At 42.3% G+C, this 18,374-nt stretch overlaps 1 protein-coding gene across 5 annotated transcripts in view; it reads left to right on the top strand.

Annotated features, from left to right (window-relative positions):
* CTNND2 (catenin delta 2) overlaps nucleotides 1-18,374 on the top strand; it is an 840,835-nt gene that overhangs the window by 472,347 nt on the left and 350,114 nt on the right. For all 5 annotated transcript variants that reach the window (XM_081054244.1, XM_081054243.1, XM_081054241.1 and 2 more), the window contains one exon: nucleotides 17,329-17,523. In XM_081054244.1, coding sequence (XP_080910370.1) covers nucleotides 17,329-17,523 — 195 coding nt within the window. The remainder of the gene's footprint in view (nucleotides 1-17,328; nucleotides 17,524-18,374) is intronic.

The raw sequence follows: 18,374 nt of genomic DNA on the forward strand, positions 1-18,374 counted from the left end.
ATGATGGTAAGAAAAAGAGGGCTAGAAGATGCCACCGACCCAACCACCAGAAGAATGGAGGCACCATTCACTGAGATGGGGCAGGCTGCAGGGGGTTCGGATGGGTCCATTCACTGAGATGGGGGCAGGCTGTAGGGGGGGGGGGTCGCATGGGTTATGGTGCAGTGTTGGTAAATTTTAAGATCTTGGTTTTGGACGTGTGTCATCTGTCAGAATCAAAATGCACATATGAAGCAGACAGCTGGTGTTGTAAGTCAGAGTTCAGGGGAGAAGCTCAGGCTGGAGATAAAAATTAGGGGGTCATCAGCAGCAGCTGGTGTTTAAGACCATGAGTCTAGAAGAAATTATTTGGGAAGTATGGAGAGAAGTGGTCCAAGGATTGAGCCCTGATGTGTCCCACAAATGTAGAGTTCTGGGAGTTGAGAAGGAAGCAGCGAAAGAAAGACATAAGCCAAAAGTATAGGTCAGTGTCATTTCTTAGAAGCCAGGAGAACAGCATGTCTCAAGGTAGGAGATCAATAAATTGCAACTGTTTGAGGACATTGGTTTAGCAGAGTGTACTCACCAGTATCTTAAAAAGAGCAGTTTCACTGAAGGGTGTTGGTAAAATACTACTGGGGGAGCCAAGAGAGAATGGAAGGAAAAAACTAGAGACTGAAAATGTTTTCAAGAAGTGGCTTAGCGACTGACGTTTTCAGAAATGTGTAAGTTCTGTCTGAGGATTTCTGGTCGTTAGCTGTAGTGAGCTCTTGGTAAGGAACACACGTCCAGAGTTTCCCCTATGGCTAAGCTCTAGAAACTCTGGCCACAGATCTCAGAGTTCCGGCTCTCTGGGAAAACACCACACTTCACATGAAACCTAGAACAGTGTAATTTCTCAGAGATTAAGTTTCCAGAGTCCAAAGATCCCCTGGAACTTTCTTCTTTTTCGTCACATCTCTCTGTGTTGTCAAGTGCTATCTGAGTGGAGACTCAGCTCTGCCTTATTGGAGGTCCCTAACATTAGCTGCCTTACGCATATTCACCTGCTTAAAAATTTTCCCTCGTTCAGGGAATCACAATAGTATCAGTCTACTCTTATAAGTTCTGACACAAATAAGAAAATATACATAAAATACTAGTGCACTGGCTGTCTCAGTGAAAGTTAACTTGTATTACTTAATAATACCTACCATACTGACTCGGATGTATAAGGAAGAAGTCATTTGTTTTAGTTTCAGACACCAAGCAGGTCTTTGGAGTCCCAAAACACACCAGTTTCTGTGTTGGGCATAGAGAGACGAGTCAGGGGCAATCCTTGCCCTCAGGAGACCTACTTGGGAGTGGGTAGAAGATTAGGCGATTGGAAACACAGTGCTAGGGTGAAACAGGTTGGTTACCATGGGAACATATTCGCAGGGCATCTCTTACAGTGGGGATCAAATGTGTGCTGCAGATGCTTCTTTAGTGGTGGCTCCAGAAGTAAGCAGTGTAGATGGAACTAAGAAATGCTGTATAGACGGAACTAGTGAAAAATGGTCATTGGAACAAAAGAGTAAAGAAGGTGGGTGGCGAAGGTGGGGTTGGGGTGGGAGGGGTAGAGATGACCTGCAGCTCAGCCTTCTTGAGCCGGAAATGAGTGACAGGGTGGGATGGAGATAAGGAGGGGAGGAGAGGTGAAGGGCTTGTAATTTCATCCAGCAGGGAAGTGACCTGGTCATCTTTGCGTGCCAGACACTTCATCCTGGGGCTGTGTGGAGGGTGGATTCTCCATGAAAAAATAGGCATGGAAACACTTAGGAAGCCATCGGAAGAGTTCTTCCCTGCTCCCAGATTGAGCTGTTAGAACTCTCCCAGCTTATTTTGAAATGAGACAATTCAAAAATGATCACTTATACATGGTACAGGTAGTAGAAGTCTAAATAAATGACACAGGTAGTTTTTACATTTTTCTCCTGACACACAGTTTTGTAGTTTGTAACGTAAAAGTTAAATGTATTCATTTTATGCATAATAAATAAAATGAGCTAAAGAAAACATATAGCAATATAAAGCACTTGCTGTATGCCAATGTCTCGTGCCAGACCTTCTGCAAACTGTACCCCATGTAGTTTCCAGCAACTTAATGAGTTAGGTGAGATTTTCACCCGCATTCTACAGATTCGAAAACGGGGCTTATCAATGATAAGTTCCTTGGCCAAAGTTACTTCGCTGGAAAAGACAGGATGTGATTTAAACCTAGATCACTTTGAGTTCAGCTTCTCTACACTCTTAAATATACATGACATTTGGGTAGGGGTAGCATATTTCGTGTTCTTGAAGAAAAACACCAAGAATACAGAAATGCAATATAAGTTTTCAACTTATTTAAATGACTAGTGATTTTGAAGAAAGCCAAAGTGTCTCAAATATTTGTCAGCATTGTATTGAATATGACTTTACCACTACCAATTTTTTTGTTCACTTTTGTAAGGAAAATAACAAGACCCTTTCATTTTCTGGTTTAGAGCAAAATTAATCCTGTTAAAAATAGAAATCTGAGTTGTAAATATGTATTACAGTTCAGCCAAACATCACAAGCTTATTTTGAGGCAAAAATGAGATGGATTAAATGTAGATTCTTAAGCAACGATTGCGATAAAATTGACCTAATATGGAGAGGAATTTGGTCAAGGCTTGTCCATCGTGCACTCCTGCCAAAAGGACATAAAACTCAGCATTCTGAGTGGATCACATACTATAAACCCCAACTTTTGAATATCTGGAGATTTCAGATCCGTCCCGACTTGCTAATGCTTCCAGGTGCACCTGTTGTGAGAAAGTAATAGGAAAAAAAGAGAAGCCTAATCCTAGATAAAAGCTTGGTGATCTCCGATGTCAGGTTCTCAAAGGAAACATGAAGGCCCTCAGATAATGAGCCAGTTTGTTTAACGCACAGCACTTGAGATACGCTCACAATGCAATGAGATATCTGGCTGCCTCTGCTCCTTTAAACTACATTTCCTGAAGTTGACCTGTCTCTGCCTGGGGACAAACACTTGATCAGTTCTTATAAACCTTCTGGTCACCTTTAAGTTAAAATATATATATATGGACACATATATATAGACACACACAAAAAATAGTTTAGATTTACTAATTAGAATGTGATCAGCCTGTAAAATCAATCAGCACTTGAATCTTCTTTCAAAGGTGCTTAAGGCTGCCTCTCCCCGGGAATTTCCAGGGCTTTTGGAACCAGGCCCCTCCCCACCACAGAAGCTCCATGGCGTTCCCCACTGGCCAGGCCTCAGCCGCTGCCCCCTCCTCAGATGTCCCTGCCCAGGCTGTCTTCTAGATCAGAAAAGAATATAGGTCTCTGCACAGTGCATCCTGGCGTCCTGCACCCCAACAAATTTGGGGACTACAGGTCAGTTCCCACACTTGACCCTGTCCTGCTTCCACCATCAGAGTGACTATTTTGTCAGCTGTTTACCGCCTAGGATTCTGGGACCCCTTTTATGGCAGAGAGCCTGTATCCCAGTGGCCCCATGGAGGCCGCTGTTTCCAGGCTCTCGCTCCCGGGAGTGTGTGGACTGAAATCTCTTGAGCAACTTGCACTTGCTGAGCCCTGTCTAACAGGTTTCATCGCGTAGAGACACAGGACTCTCAGAAATAGCCATCAGATATTCCCTTGGAAAGTCACTTTAGGCAGTGTCTCATCACACTTAGGTTGGTGTCTCATTTCTGTCCAGTCGTGCCCAGGTCAGACCGTAGCGGGGAGAGGCTGTTTTTACATCCTGTCACTGCACGTTAGTGGCTGGATCTGGGACTAAATATTTGGGATGCGAGGTGGCCCCAAAGGCATTTTGGACGTCTTTCTTTTTTGTTAACTCACAGAAATTAATACCTTCCTTCCCTTTCCTACTATATGGCAGCCTTGCTAGTTAAAATGGGGTAAACAGGTCTTTTTCGTTCTTTTGTAGGAAAGTGGCTTCTTTACGTAGAATTCAGTCAAAGCCTTTCCAGTGTTATTGATAAGTTCATGATTTTGATCATGCTATAATGTAAGTGGGAAAATGTAAATTTGAAAAATGAAAATGTGTCTTGGACAACAGTTCATGATGGCATACTCTGTCCACTCATTGCCTCCCCTATATCTCAGACCCTCTGAAAACTTAAGTACAGAATTTCAACAGAGAATGAAATTACGAAAGAGGCAAGGGCATGGAGGTCAGAGGCCAGTCGGTGGGTATCACCCACAAGCAAGTCTTTTTAGGAATTTCCTAGAAAGCAAAGTAGATAGGAGTGATAGGCAATTAAAATGTAGACGTTTTTGCCAAGAATTTGCTCTGTCAGCCCAGCAGAGGTAGACTGGCCATCTTCAGCGAATTCTTGGACAGGCTCAAGGGTCAGAGTAGAGGTGGCGGCCTGGGGAGAGAGGTGAGGCTAAAGATGAAGGGATCTGTTGAAACTCAGGGCTCGAGACCTTTCTCAGTTGGCTGCCTCATCCCACTCACAGCCCCTGTCTCCTGCCAACATGGTGCCAAGAAGCCAGTGCCTCCCTGCAAGGTAAGGAACAGATGTGTGCCCCTGAAGAAACTGAACAAACTGAGAAGCTTGGACTTTGGTTATGGCTGCCCTTGACCCCAATAAACTTTATTTCATACAGGCATGTAGGGTGATGGCCTGGTAAGGGGTTTGGGCCTACACCCCCACCTTCTCATTCTAAAGGAAACTACCAGCCTGGGTGCCCCATTGTCCCTGTCACAAATTCAGGGACCCACAGTGGGAAACACTTCTATGTAGATTGTAGCAGAAGAAGGTGCTGTTTTTTTCTTTCCCAAATTTGATTAATTAGCAAGGATTCCTGAGGTATTGGGGAGAATTAGTAGCATAAAAAGTAGAAAAATGACTGTCTCTCAGAAGAAACAGTGATAATTTACAGAATAAAAGAGATTAAAAGAAACAAGCAAAAACTTTAGGTTTTGTACTGAGAAGGATTAAGGAAGATCTTGTGTTTATTAAGAACTGGATGATACATGAAAAGATCAAAGAACAAGGAAATCTTTCTAAGCCGTAAAAATATATTAAATTAAAACTGTGATTGCATGTCTGGAAAATAGTGACAGAAATCACTTGGAAGGTAGAACCTAAAGGGAAAGAGACAGAAAGCATGAGGATAATACAGTAAGAGCCTTGAAGGACAACTCCAGGACATCTAACATATTACTAGAGTCCCAGAAAGCGAGTGGAGAGAAGCAAATTATCAATGAATTGCTACAGAAAAAATTCTTTGGCGCTGAGGGACCTAGGCCTCTCATGCTTGGAATAGAAAACAATTCATATTCTATGTCATGAAATTTTAAAGCACCAACATATTATAATATTATGCCACATGACTTCCAGTAGTGATACTGGATGACAAAGAACAGTCCGGTGGTCCTCTTAACATTCTGAGCGAAAATAATTTTCAGCCTAAAATCTGCACGTAGCCGAATTATCCATCCTCTGTGAAGGGAGGATCACATATCTTCTGACTTGCAAGTATTTATAAAGTCTATCTCCTGTGCACCCTTTCCTAGAAAGCTGCAGCACTTGAGGATATATTCTAGCTACATAAGGGAAACATGGTACCCAGAGAACAATGGCTATGTCTAGAATGATGTCCCAAGGCAATGAAGAGACGTCCCAGCGGGGAAAAAAAAGACAGTGGGGCAGCCGGCTAGCCAGCAAGGAAAGGTGGCCTCAGCGCATGAAGGTGGACAGTCACGAATGTTACTGTAAGTCCCGAAGAATCTGGGGAATTTTAGTATCTAAGGACAGAACAGTTCAAAGAATGAATCAGTAATGGGTTTCGTTGCAGATGAAGAGGAAAGAATTGTTGTTGCATTCCATTGAGTTCTGCAAATATAGAAGGCAGTGGTTTAGAGCGTGACTTTAAGGGCTTGACAGATGTAGGTGCATATCCTGGTTCCATTACTTACTAGCTCTGTGACGTGAGACAGTTGGCTTCAACTCAGCAAATATTTGCTAAGCACCCATTTTGTGCCAGGCATACTTCTGGGTGCTGGACATGCACCTGTGAACAATAGAGGCCTATGCCCCTGTTCTCTCAGAGGTAATGATCTGCTTAGATGGTGAGAAGAGCCATGTGGAGAGAGACTAAAGGAAGCAGGGATGTCAGAGGCACCAGGTGGCCAAGAAGCTCTCGATGATAAGATGTCAACTGAACAAGCATCTGAAGCCAGGAGAGAGGGAGCCGTGTGGTTCTCTGGGGTAGAATGCCCCAGGCAGAGGGAACAGCCAGTGCAAGGGTCCTTAGGTGAAATCGTTCTTGGCCTGTTGGGGGAACAAAATGGGGCTCCTCTGAGATTGTTTGTATATCTTATAGTGGGATAATGATAGCAACAATTATGCAAGGTCATTACAAAGATCATCTGAGATGGAGATCATGCCTATCAATTATTTATCATTGTGCCCACTCATTGAAAGAGCGCAATAAATTGCAAGTATGGTTACTATGGAGAATCTTGATACCAGCCAAGGTCAATTCAACTGGGAATTGAGACAAAGTCATGACGCCAGGGGTCTCGTTTGACTGGAAGGAGGGTGGGAGTGACATCAGTTCAGAAGTAGCGTGTAACACCAGGTGGTTAGGACATGAGCTATGAAACAGGACCAAGGGCAGGGCAGGGCACGTCCTGAGGAGGCTCAGGAAAGGGTCCTTGACAGAGGCGCATTTGAGCTTGGGTTTAATGAAGTGCAGCTGTGACAGGTGCAAACAGGAGAAGACAGGTATAGGTCAGGAGGGACGGGTTCCACATTAGTTACGAACAAGTGTCCAGTGGTGCCGTGAGCCCTGGCGGGTTTAAGGCAGAGCTGGGCACCCAAGTCGTACATGAGGTGAAGGCTACATACAATGTTCTGAGGCCTGCTCTCCTGAGCCCACCCCATTCAGGAGGCACTGGGGAGATAATGACAGTCTTCCTGAGCAGAGATTGCATCCACTTGGGTTTGTTTTTTTTTTTTCTTTTTTTAAATAAGGGGCATCGAGATTTTTCTTTGAAACAATAAATTCTCTAGAAGGTCTTATAAGCTTCTTTTCACTTGGGGTTAAAGATCCCAGGAGTATGAGAATGAATATTTGAGACATTAGAGATTGGAGGAAAGATGAGAGTAGGTGAAAATATGAAGAGAAACAGATTACCATGGGGCCGGTTCTGGGGCTCCCACAAATGAACCAGCTCTCAGGCTTTCCCTTCGTTGAGAAATGGGCCAGGTACTGTGCACTGAAATCTGAGAATCGGTCGTCTTTCTGTAGTGCTGCAGGTTGGACAGATGACGGGTAGAAATAGGAAGCTATGGGAAACTTCCTTTACACATAATATTGAATCAGAGAAGGAACTGACAGGATGGGAAGAAGGATACGGAAACACACGCAGCCCTGCATCTGTTGGCTGCCCAGACTGTGGCTTCCTGGCTGGGTCCCCAGCACCCAGCAATGGGGAAAGCCTGGCCAATGTCTGACCTCGTGCCGTGGGTTTTGCCCACTCTCCAGCCTCTGCGCCTCTGAACTTAAAGTCAGCAGGGTGTTGAGGGTGAAATACTCCTGGGTCTCCTGTCAGGGCTTATACACTTAGGTCACAGGTGTTAATTCGGGCACACAGGCCTCTGCCAGCCACTCACTTTAAGTGTCAACATCAGGTCGGTGATCACAGTTACCCAGTATCTCTGTCGTAATAAATAAGAGGCTTTGAAACATTTTTAACATTTTTATCAGAGTAGTAGTAGGGATTATGTAGAGACCAACTATTTTAGTAAATATACAAATAACCTTAAATAATAACTTGAAATCTCTCAAAGTGGAGTTAATTTGCAACTAAGCCTCCATCAGAATCCTTCCCACCACTGTTTAACCAAGGTGCATTTTGTAAGTTTTAATACAAACGTGTTATATATTAACTCCATATTACACAGAATGTATCTATTTTATATACGACATAATTTTTACTTATTTATTCTAAGTATATGACAAAGGTTACTATATACACCCCCATATATCTGTATGTGTACATACGCATACCCATACACATGTACATATAACTTTGCATTTGCTGTGGAATAACTCAAGTGAAAACTCTAAAACCTCTGAACTAATCCCAAGTGGCTCTGTTGGTATTTATTGTGTTGTGTATTCCCAAAGCACTGACACGGATACAAAGAAGAAAGTACCCTGAATTTTTCCTGCATTAAAAGAGGCAGGCATTTGACTAAGTGGGCACCTGGGCTCCCCAAGGGCAGCTGAGGCTCGTGCGTATTTCAGAACCCCTCACCACGCCTTTGCTAGTAGATATTCAACAAGTAGTTTTAGTGACTATTGTAAAGTGACGAGTGGGTGAAAGAGTTGTTTTCCATTGATACCCGGAAGTCATCTGTAGTACACAGAGAAGAATGCACACAGAGAGACCAGGTTCTCCCCAAAGTGAGTGAAACATTGATAAGTGACCGATGGCCACCAGAAAGACTTGGCTCTGTGGGTACTGCAAATACGTGAGATAAAATGCCTGCTGTCTCACCTCCGAGTTTCCCAGCTCTTTGGAAAGAGGCTTCCCGTGATTTTTACTTCTCAGTGGCAGTACTAACAGGCCTACATAGCAGTCCTGCAATGTCATAGGCTCCCTGTGGAGCCAGCAGCTCTCCCCACGTAGCTCTAGAGGTTCTAAGAAGTAAGACATCATAGAAACAGACGACACCTATTGTATGGTGTCTGAATACTGAGGACCTGCCCAATGCCCAAGGACCCATGGAGAGAGACTTGGCAGCAAAGGCAACCCAACGAAAACCGTTGTTGATTTAACTGAGTGGACTGGAGCAGCCCCTCAAATTCCGGCTTGCTACGTAAATATCTTCAAACCGATTTCATAGCGTTGCTTTTTCTGACTTGGCTTCCTGGCCCCACAAGTGCTATGTCATTACACAGGGGGAACCCACCCTGAACGTCGAATGATACCTGCATTTCCGATGTTTCTGGCGTCAGTCTTAACTCTCCTTGAATGGACTGGCACCCTGTTAAATAAGTCAGAATTCCCCTTACAAGATAAGCTTCTTTTTTAATAATTGATGTAGAAAATGGAAGTCAGTATGCATTTCTCTCTAGAATGAAACACTATACGCACTGGCACACACACGCACACAGCTATTCATTCAGGGCTGCGCTGGTTAGAAGCAAATGACGCCACAGTCCTCTCCATGGCTGAGTCAACGGGTTGTTGTCGGCGTGGCCACCAATAGCCTTGACAGCCTTGGAGCAAATATGTAGTGTTCGTTTTCCATTGGAAGAGTCAACACAAATCGATGTTGGTACTAAAAACACATCACTAACTTCACTGCCGTACCATACCCACTGTTGGCTTAGTAGTGATTTCTTTGGTTAAAGACAACAGATGGAAACTGGATGAAAGAATCACAACTCTATCGGTCTCATCCATGGTGCAGTGTATTAGAGAATTCATGTTTTAATAAATATCACTGGTATTCCAATAATAATAATTTAAATATAATTCAGTCACTGATTGGATCCTAAAGTACACACATATAAATAGTAACGTTTTTAAGTGGTGAGAAAATTTTCAAGGAAAAATTTTAGCCTTCCCAGAACTGTTTGTTACACACATAATTCCTCTCTTCTCAAAACTCTTTCTTGTGCGCCAAATATGATGTTAAGTCAAATAATAAACACTTAATACAGTGTTGATATAAAGACTTTCTAAAATGTCAATATAGAGAACGGCTAATCCATGAAGCGGTATATTTGCTGTTTGCCCCCCCCCATAAATTATGCTGAGGGTTGATGTTGTCTTTTTCTTCTGAAATCATCACCAAGGCCACTCCACGAGTGTCCGCGAAACATAAAGCTGTAGAAAAATGATGAAGAGACAATGCATTTTAAGTTTGCCTTTTAGAAACGAAATCTGTAATTTTTGAAAGGACAGGAAATTTGTGCTGCCTCCCTAGTACATATCTAATCCAATCTGAGTAAAAAGGCCTGTGTGTACGGTGCCGAGACGCAACGCGTCGTAGGTCACAGATGTTTCAAAATACTTGAACCGATTTATGGAGGAAAATGCCTACTTAAGCCTAGTTTTTTTTCCTGATAAAACCCATCTCCCTGTCCAGACATGGAGAATTTCATCGGTGCCCTTTGATGGGCAAAACCACATACACAAAAATGAAAACTTAGCTTCAGTTCCTACAGCGGCCCACATTCCAGAAAGCAAAATGGAAACTGTGGTCCCTTGAAGCCGACGCCTGTCTGTCTGTCCTGCTTTGTATCTCAATATAACAAAAAAAGATGGGGCAGGAAGACCTTGTTCTGGATCCTTTCCATGGACATATCCATAAGGATCCATAGCAATTACGTCGGGAAGCCAGACTCCAGATGTACTGTCCCGGGATTGCACTGATGGGCTGTTGAGAAGCAGCCGTCGAGAAATGAAATGACACTCACTGAATGTCATCTGCCTTGTGGATAACGGAGAATATCTGTTGATAAAGGAGAGAGAGTATGAGAGTGGCAGTTAAAAAACTCTGCTAAGTGACTAATTAATAAAGCGCTAAATCATAGACCGCTCTGCATCAGTAGTTAATTAAGACAATAACATATCGGTGAGCCAAGCTCCTGGTCCATTCCATCCAGGACGCTGCTGCCAAAGAAGAGAGGAGATGGGGTGAGGAACACATTTAAATAGGAGGCGCCTCCCAGGTCAAAAATGACATTCACAGATAAAACTTTTTACAAGTTATTGTCAAAAGACTTTAGTAACAAGCCTGAAGTCAAATTCTGTTGCCCTTCTGTACAAAGATATTACAATTCAGAATCCACCCCCTACCAATAGCTTATTCTGCCCAGACTCAGCTGCGAGGGATTTGGGGTGCCTGGATCAAGTCTTTCTCAGCGTGCTTTCACCAGCTTCCGTCCGCACTGTCTCTCACTTGAATGATTGTGGGTACACTGAAGTTATTTTTAGAACAAGTCCTAAGAGTTCACAGGATACAGGATTGTCTGTGCAATGACCCACCCACACTTGATACAGAAAATCAGGCATTGCACAAAAACTTGTTAAAAACGCAGCCCTCAAAGAAGTACAAATTGGTTGTTACGCAGTAGACATGGGTATGTAGGGTACGCTATACCCTTCCTTACGCTAAGGTATAGCGTGAGGAATATAGTCAATAATATTGTAATAACTATGTATGGTGTTAGATGGTACTAGATTTATTTGGGTGACAGATGGGAGGGGGTAGGGGACTGGGTGAAAAAGGTAAAGGGATTAAGAAGCATAAATTCATAGTTATAAAGTAGTCATGGGGATGTAAACTAAAGCATAAGGAATATAGTCAATGATATGGTAATTATATAATACAGAAACAAAAGACTGTGAATGGGTCCTAATGAAAAACAGAATGAATTTGTTTCAGTCTGTTCAGTAATGTGGCGTATCCTGGTAGTAAATATTATTTGAAGAAAGCAAGAAATGATAAATTGAGGGTGGTAATACATTAGATATCTCTTTCTTTCAAGTATGCCTGTCTCCCCTCTCTCTACAGGGTACAGGGAGGCTCTCAGTCTGATCCAGCTAGAATTATGAGTTTTGGGGGTGCCCATTAAGTGCAGATTGCCACTCCCTACCAGGAAGCACCAGACGGAACTGAATCTTTGGAGAGCTGTATTCAGGAATCAGCATTTCAAAGAACCCCCAGATGATTCTTTGGGGAATACACAGAGATCTGAGCATTAATCATATTCTAAGGAATGAAAAGTCAAATAATACATATACGTATTTGAGCTGAATCTTCAGTCGTGCAATTCTTATGAGTCTGTGTGATCTTCCATTGAATATTTCAGATCCTTTTGATAAAAATGTAGTTACTGTGATTGTCAAATTTTGAGTTTCACAGAAAGTAACTGTTTGGTTCTTGCAATCAGTTGTACTATGAATTCACAAAGAGTTCATATACTAACTGGCATTTCTTTTAAAACACAATATGGATGAAATAGGTACTACTTTATTTTCCTGCAGTGCCTTTATCTCTGTACCTGCCTGATTGTGATGACTGGCTAATTTCCAAGGCCAGGGACCCGGTCTGTCATAAGCACCGTGGTGTCCTCAACTTGTAGCACTTGCCCAGACACTCAGTAAATATGTGTTGAATGAATGAATATATTGATCAATATGGATTAGCTAGGTACATACCAATGATACATATAAGATCTGACATGTAGGCATTTATTTACAGAACAGTCTACAAGCGATAAATGGTGCTGGTCAGATGAAAAATGACAAATGTTGCTTATCACCTGTTGGATTCTCTGACCCAGTGAAAATGTGTGGGGACAAGACACGCAAGGCAGGGAGGGATTCTATAGCCCTTTCAGCTTAATCGCCTTTGTCCGTGTCAAAACTCCCTGAAGTCTGGCTTCCTACTGGATTAGCAAATGTTTGTTATCTTCATTTTGCAGGTTTAATTTATGCCATATCCCTCTCTAAAAAGGATTCTACCTTTTCTTGGTCATTGTAATATTTCTGTCCCTTTTGGACTTGATTCGTTCCTGCATGCTGTCCAATTATCCATTACAAAGCAACACTATTTTCTTTTTGAGAAAAGAAAACTGTAAGATTTACATTTTGCAATGTTTTACAAAATTATCAAAAATTTTGCCATTTACAATATTTCAAAATTAAATCTCTAAGTTGTTTTTGATATTTTGGTAGTTTATGTTAACAGGCGTTTGTTTTGTTCCAATCAAAAGATTTCATGAGATGACATAACTCCTTGATCCTAAGATTGAATGACATGAGGATACCTGTCTTAAGTTGTTTCGGCAGTTGGAGAGCACTTTCGTACGTGATCGCTCTCCCCTCCCACAATTTCATGCTGTACGAATGCATGTGTTGTTGTCTGTATTTCTGCACGAAGAAACAAGGGCTCAGAGAGCATCAGTGACTTGCCTGATTCACCCACCTGGTGAGACACATATCTGAGGCCCAAATCCTGTGTTCTTATTGCAGATTGTGTAGGCAAAATTGACTCAAGAAACAGCAGTAGAATTCCTCCTTTATATGCTATTTCTTTTGACTTCAAGCTGTTGAGCATTGTACACCTACACTCGTCAAGTACTGTTCGTGTGCAGAATTTGATGGTGAGCCATGCCCTCTAGCTCCTACATAGGAGTTGCTCATGTAAGTGCAGAAGTAAAGCTGCCCTCACAGAAGCAGCGGATGTCCCAGGTCTAGTGCCCCCGCCTCTCTCCAGGGGTCCAGTGTGCCCACGCCTCTGAGCCCCTGGAGCCCACAGCTCCCTCTCTGCCACAGGACTGAGCCCTTTCCTCTCTCCTCCCGCCACCAATGCCACAGCTGAGTGTCCAGGAGTGGCTTGGGTTCTGAGCCATCTGAGCTTCCATCCGAATTGGCCCTAGCAGTAGTGAGCAGGTGGCTGGGGTCTTCTGACAAATGGTAGCTCTTGTACAGCAAATGTCTCGGGCCCTCTAGTACATCATTTTGTAGGTTCTCCCCATCCTCTGGGGCTCCTGGACCTACAGGAGGTGTGGCCTGCACAGAGGACCCATGGGGCTGTTACAGTAACCTGTGGCCCTCCTGAGTCACAACCTCCCTTAGACTGTAAGCCAAGCATTCATGTTTCAGACGTGAGTCTTCAAACCCATTGATTTCAGAATCACCTTACAGGTGAAAATTGCCAGTTCCTGAGCTCAGTAGACCAAACTTTGTTTTGTGAAGAGAAGAAATAGGAAAAGTAAAACCATATGACAACACTGCCATGTTGGTGTCAGATGATGTACGTACTGTTGTGGAAAATGGTCATAAAACGCCATACAGACACAGGTATTACACGACCTCTGTCTGCAATGGTGGGGAAACCTTTGCTGCAGTCAGGCTGGGCTGGGGGGTCTGCCTTCCTTCTTCTCGTTGGCCCATCCATGTTTCCATTGCACTTTGTCACTGCAGTTCTGCACCCTCAGCTTGGTCAAGGAGAGATTCCATCAACATAACTGTCCTGGACATCTGTGGCATTTTGAACCAAGTCAGTTTCTCTAGCATTTTGTTCTTTGAATCAGCATATGTGTACACCACCTTATGAAATTTTGGAGCATATTCCCGGAAGAGGTTGTGTGAGAATTTTTTCTTGAAATGGCCCAAAATAAAATGGATCTTGTTAGTATGGTTCTGATAGGTTCTTTCTTGAGCACAAGTGGTGAAAGGCATGAATTCCAGAACTTGCACTCTTAACCTCTGATTCCTTGCCTCTCTTCTTTTTCATTCCATGTTTCCCCGAAAATAAGACCTACCCAGAACATAAGCCACAGTTAAGATCGTCAGCCAGCCGGACGCATTTAGTACATTATGACGATGTTCTAGAAGAAGATGACATGACTGTATTTGAATAAATGTAGATTGTTGTGTATGAAAAAATAAGACACCCCCTGAAAATACATCCTAATGCATCTTTTGGAGCACAAATAAATATATAAGACCCAATCTTATTTTCGGGGAAATACGGTTTAAGACTCGGTCTTATTTTCGGGGAAATATGGTATTTCTGTTTCTTTTGCCAATTAATTGTGCCCACCTGTGAGCAATTGAAACCTGATCTAATGGGTAAAAAGGAGTATAAACGATGTTCCTTTTAAAAAGCCTTATCTTATTCAGTGCCATGCATAGTGCTTAACTGTGCAAATGTGTTTTGCACCAGTGTGTCCACAGGAAAACACGGTGAGCTTGATAAACACAGGTTTATCAAGAACATGATAATAAAAAAGTGTAGTATACTATTCAAATATTTAATAATTGTATTTTTTCTTCATACCAGCACCTAGAAAGTCTGATATCCACAGAGCTAGACCTTAAGTAAGATTCTTGCCCCTTGCCTAGGACCATTGGTCATGAACATCTGATTCATGGCACTCTAATAAAGATGTCGTAATGCCCAGTAAGTGTTTAAAATAAGAGGATTTTCACACACGCCTTCAGATCATGTCACCACTAAAAGAGCCGCAGGTTCTTTCATTCCTCATCATTAGATGTTTTTAGAGGCTTAGAATCAAGGATTGGTGATAAAGTTACCATTCTAAATCAACCAGCAATGGGTAACTTTTATTTAACTATACCACATTTAGATACACACTTGTACACAGATTTGTTTCATCTTGTAAATGGGCAACATAAACTTATGGTATTACAGTACTGTAAATGTATTTTCTCTCATGATTTTGTTAATCACATTGTCTTTTCTCTAGCTTACTTTATTATAAGGATACTGATAACATATAAAATGTGTTAATTGTTTATGCCATCGGTAAGGCTTCTGATCAACAGTAAGTAACTGGTAGTTAAATTTTGGGAGAGACAAACGTTACACAAGAATTTTCAGCTCTGTGGGGGTCAGCGCCCCTAACCCCCAGATTGTTCAGCGTCAATTGTAATGACGGTTTTCTTTTACATTTGTCAGTCCTTAGCAATCTTATCAAAGCCTCCAGAAGTAGGAAGAATTGATGGCATGAACTCAAAGAATATCATATTTAAAATATGTTCCTGGAAATTATGAGCATGAAATAATATTCAGTGTGATGTTGGCATGTGATAAATCAGATGCAATGAATGCAATTATGCAAAACAGTTACTTTGGACCTATCGTACATCTGAGTGCTATCTAAATCAGGGTTGATTTAATGATGAGCAAAAGAAAAGGTAAAGAACTTGCCTGCCCTGTTTATTCCTCAAAACATCCCGTGATTTTTTTTCTTAACACAATTGAGATTTCTCAGCACTGTTCCAGTCATTCAAAAATCCTGTTTTCTGTTCATTTACATCGAAAGCAGCCTGTGTAAAATAGTAAGACATTTATCTGTTGGCAATCTCAACGCTTTGGAATGACATTTTCTCAAATATACTAGACAAGAATATTAAAATCCCGGTGGTTAGATGATCCTGAAGCCTAATCATTGCGCTTTGAAGATCTGGGCTTTAAATGTGGCTACTAGCTACATTTACTACTGGCTGAGCAGCACAGATAAAGCTGTCCACAGACTCACCAAAGTCGAGGACTTCCAGCAACCTGTTGCTTCAGGCTGGGATGGAGAAGCCCGAACAGGGGCTGTTCAAAGGCAGCTGACAGTCATATCCCAGCATGGCACGTGGGTATCAGCGTTGGCGACTTAGCTGAAGGGTCTTTCCTAAAATCAGCTCAGCCCCGTTTTGTTCTCTCGTGTTCTCTACTCACTGTTGTTAGGTAACCTTCTCTCCTTGGTCCTCCGTGTCCTTCACTGGCCTGTCCTTACCTGTCCTCTGCCTCAGTGGAGGGGATTCTTCTGGCACTCTGACTCCAACGAAATATTAGCTCTCAACCAACATTTTCCTTTCCTTGTGTCAGCTCAACCTCTTACACTCATAAAATATTATTTCCCCATGTGCTGAGGTTTCCTGGTCCACAGCATTGCTTCAAAGCCACACCTCTTTCTATAAAGTGCAATGAAATGACACATAATTTACAAGGACCACAAGGCAAGTGATGTGTCGCCTCAGTTTACCAATTACATCAATGATTCGCCAGCATTTGTACCTTCTTCACAGGAAGGTAGACTAAATGCTGATGCTTCGATTTGAAGGGTAAGAGTAAGGGAAAATATAACTCAAAAGCCCTTTTCTGTAGAACCTGCTATCCTCGGGGACTTAGGCTGTTTAAGTCTGAACATGTTGGTTCATTCATTGTCCAGGGAAAAACTGCTGATGGGAACAAACTCCAGTTCACTTTTCAGGAATGACATCAGGATGGCTTCTCATCATGGCTTATTCATTTGCTCGTGACTTTAATCATTTCTGCTGTAAAATTGAAGGTGCAACAACTGCGGGATAATAAGAGGTGTTTAGGTTTAACTGTGTGCGTGGTCCCTTTTGTGAGGAAGCCAGGGACATTCGTTAGGCTGAGAAAAATGGTGTTTGGCTGGCCCTGTTCGGCGTGGATTGATCTCAGAGATCAGCTTTGGGAGCAAATCAAGGCAGCTGGGTGATGCTGATAAGCTGATTAACTTGACATATTGCTGCCCTTCATGTTATTTACTGTATTTTCTGCAGCTTTTAACATTTCTGTCAAAAAATGTGTGTATATATATACATATATATGTATATATGTGTATATATATATATATACACACGTATATATATGTGTGTGTGTATACATATATACATATATATATATATATATATATATATAATATATATTGAGTACATCATTGGTAAAACAAGTCTGTGTGAGTGTTGGTCGGGCCTTATGTCTCCTGTTCCTCTATTTCAGCGGGGTCCCGGGCCTCGTACAGCAGCCAGCACGGCCACCTGGGCCCGGAGCTGCGGGCCCTGCAGTCCCCCGAGCACCACATAGACCCCATCTATGAAGACCGCGTTTATCAGAAGCCCCCCATGAGGAGTCTCAGCCAGAGTCAGGGGGACCCTCTGCCGCCAGCACACACCGGCACCTACCGCACGAGCACAGGTGTGTATTCCGGACCCCACTCGGTGGCCTGTCCGAGGTGGGTGGGTATGGTGGGGAACTTCCCTATGCTCCATTGTAAAAGGAATGTTTGTGTGTGTGTGTGTGTGTGTGTGTGTGTGTGTGTGTGTGTCCGTACCCTCTCTCCCCACAAGCATTAAGACCCGCTTCTATCATCAATGTCTGTGATGATGACAGAAACCAAATCTGACTCCAGGTTAACTCCCTGAGTATATTGTGAATGAAAGAAGTACCATGGGGGTTGTAAATTTACTTTGTCAAACCGGCAAATTAAAGGAGGCACTACTACTTTTTTGGACAATGTTAGTAATGTATTTTATGAATATAAGTACTCTTAGAAAGCACAGTCATTATATAGGACATAAAAGGCATATGCCCAATTCTGGTAAGTGTTTTTTAATGCTGCATAACTTATTTGGCAAGCTTGGAGAAGAAACATATTTACTAAAAATATGGCATATTTTGTATATTATTTCATACCCACTATTAGGTTGAATCATATGAAATTATTATTTAAAAGATATTGGCCATTGTATATGATTCAATCAACTATATAGCTTTCTTGGATTAAATGAAAAGTTTGAATTGACATCACCATAGGCTGCATGAAAAAGACAAGTGTTTTGCCAGAACATGTAGCCATTTGCAAAATAACTGATCAAATGTCATGATTAAATGTGCTGGAGAACACTTACCTTAACTACAAAATCAATATAATTAAGAAAATGTTGAGAATTGCACTTATAAAGTGTCCCATTGCTAAGTAAACTTAGAAAATATTATGGAGCTGATTTGCAGACAGTGGTGCTCTCTTGTTCCTTTCTGATTGGTCT

The sequence above is a fragment of the Rhinolophus hipposideros genome (assembly GCF_964194185.1).
Source record: "Rhinolophus hipposideros genome assembly, chromosome: 7".
Taxonomy (NCBI): Eukaryota; Metazoa; Chordata; class Mammalia; order Chiroptera; family Rhinolophidae; genus Rhinolophus; species Rhinolophus hipposideros.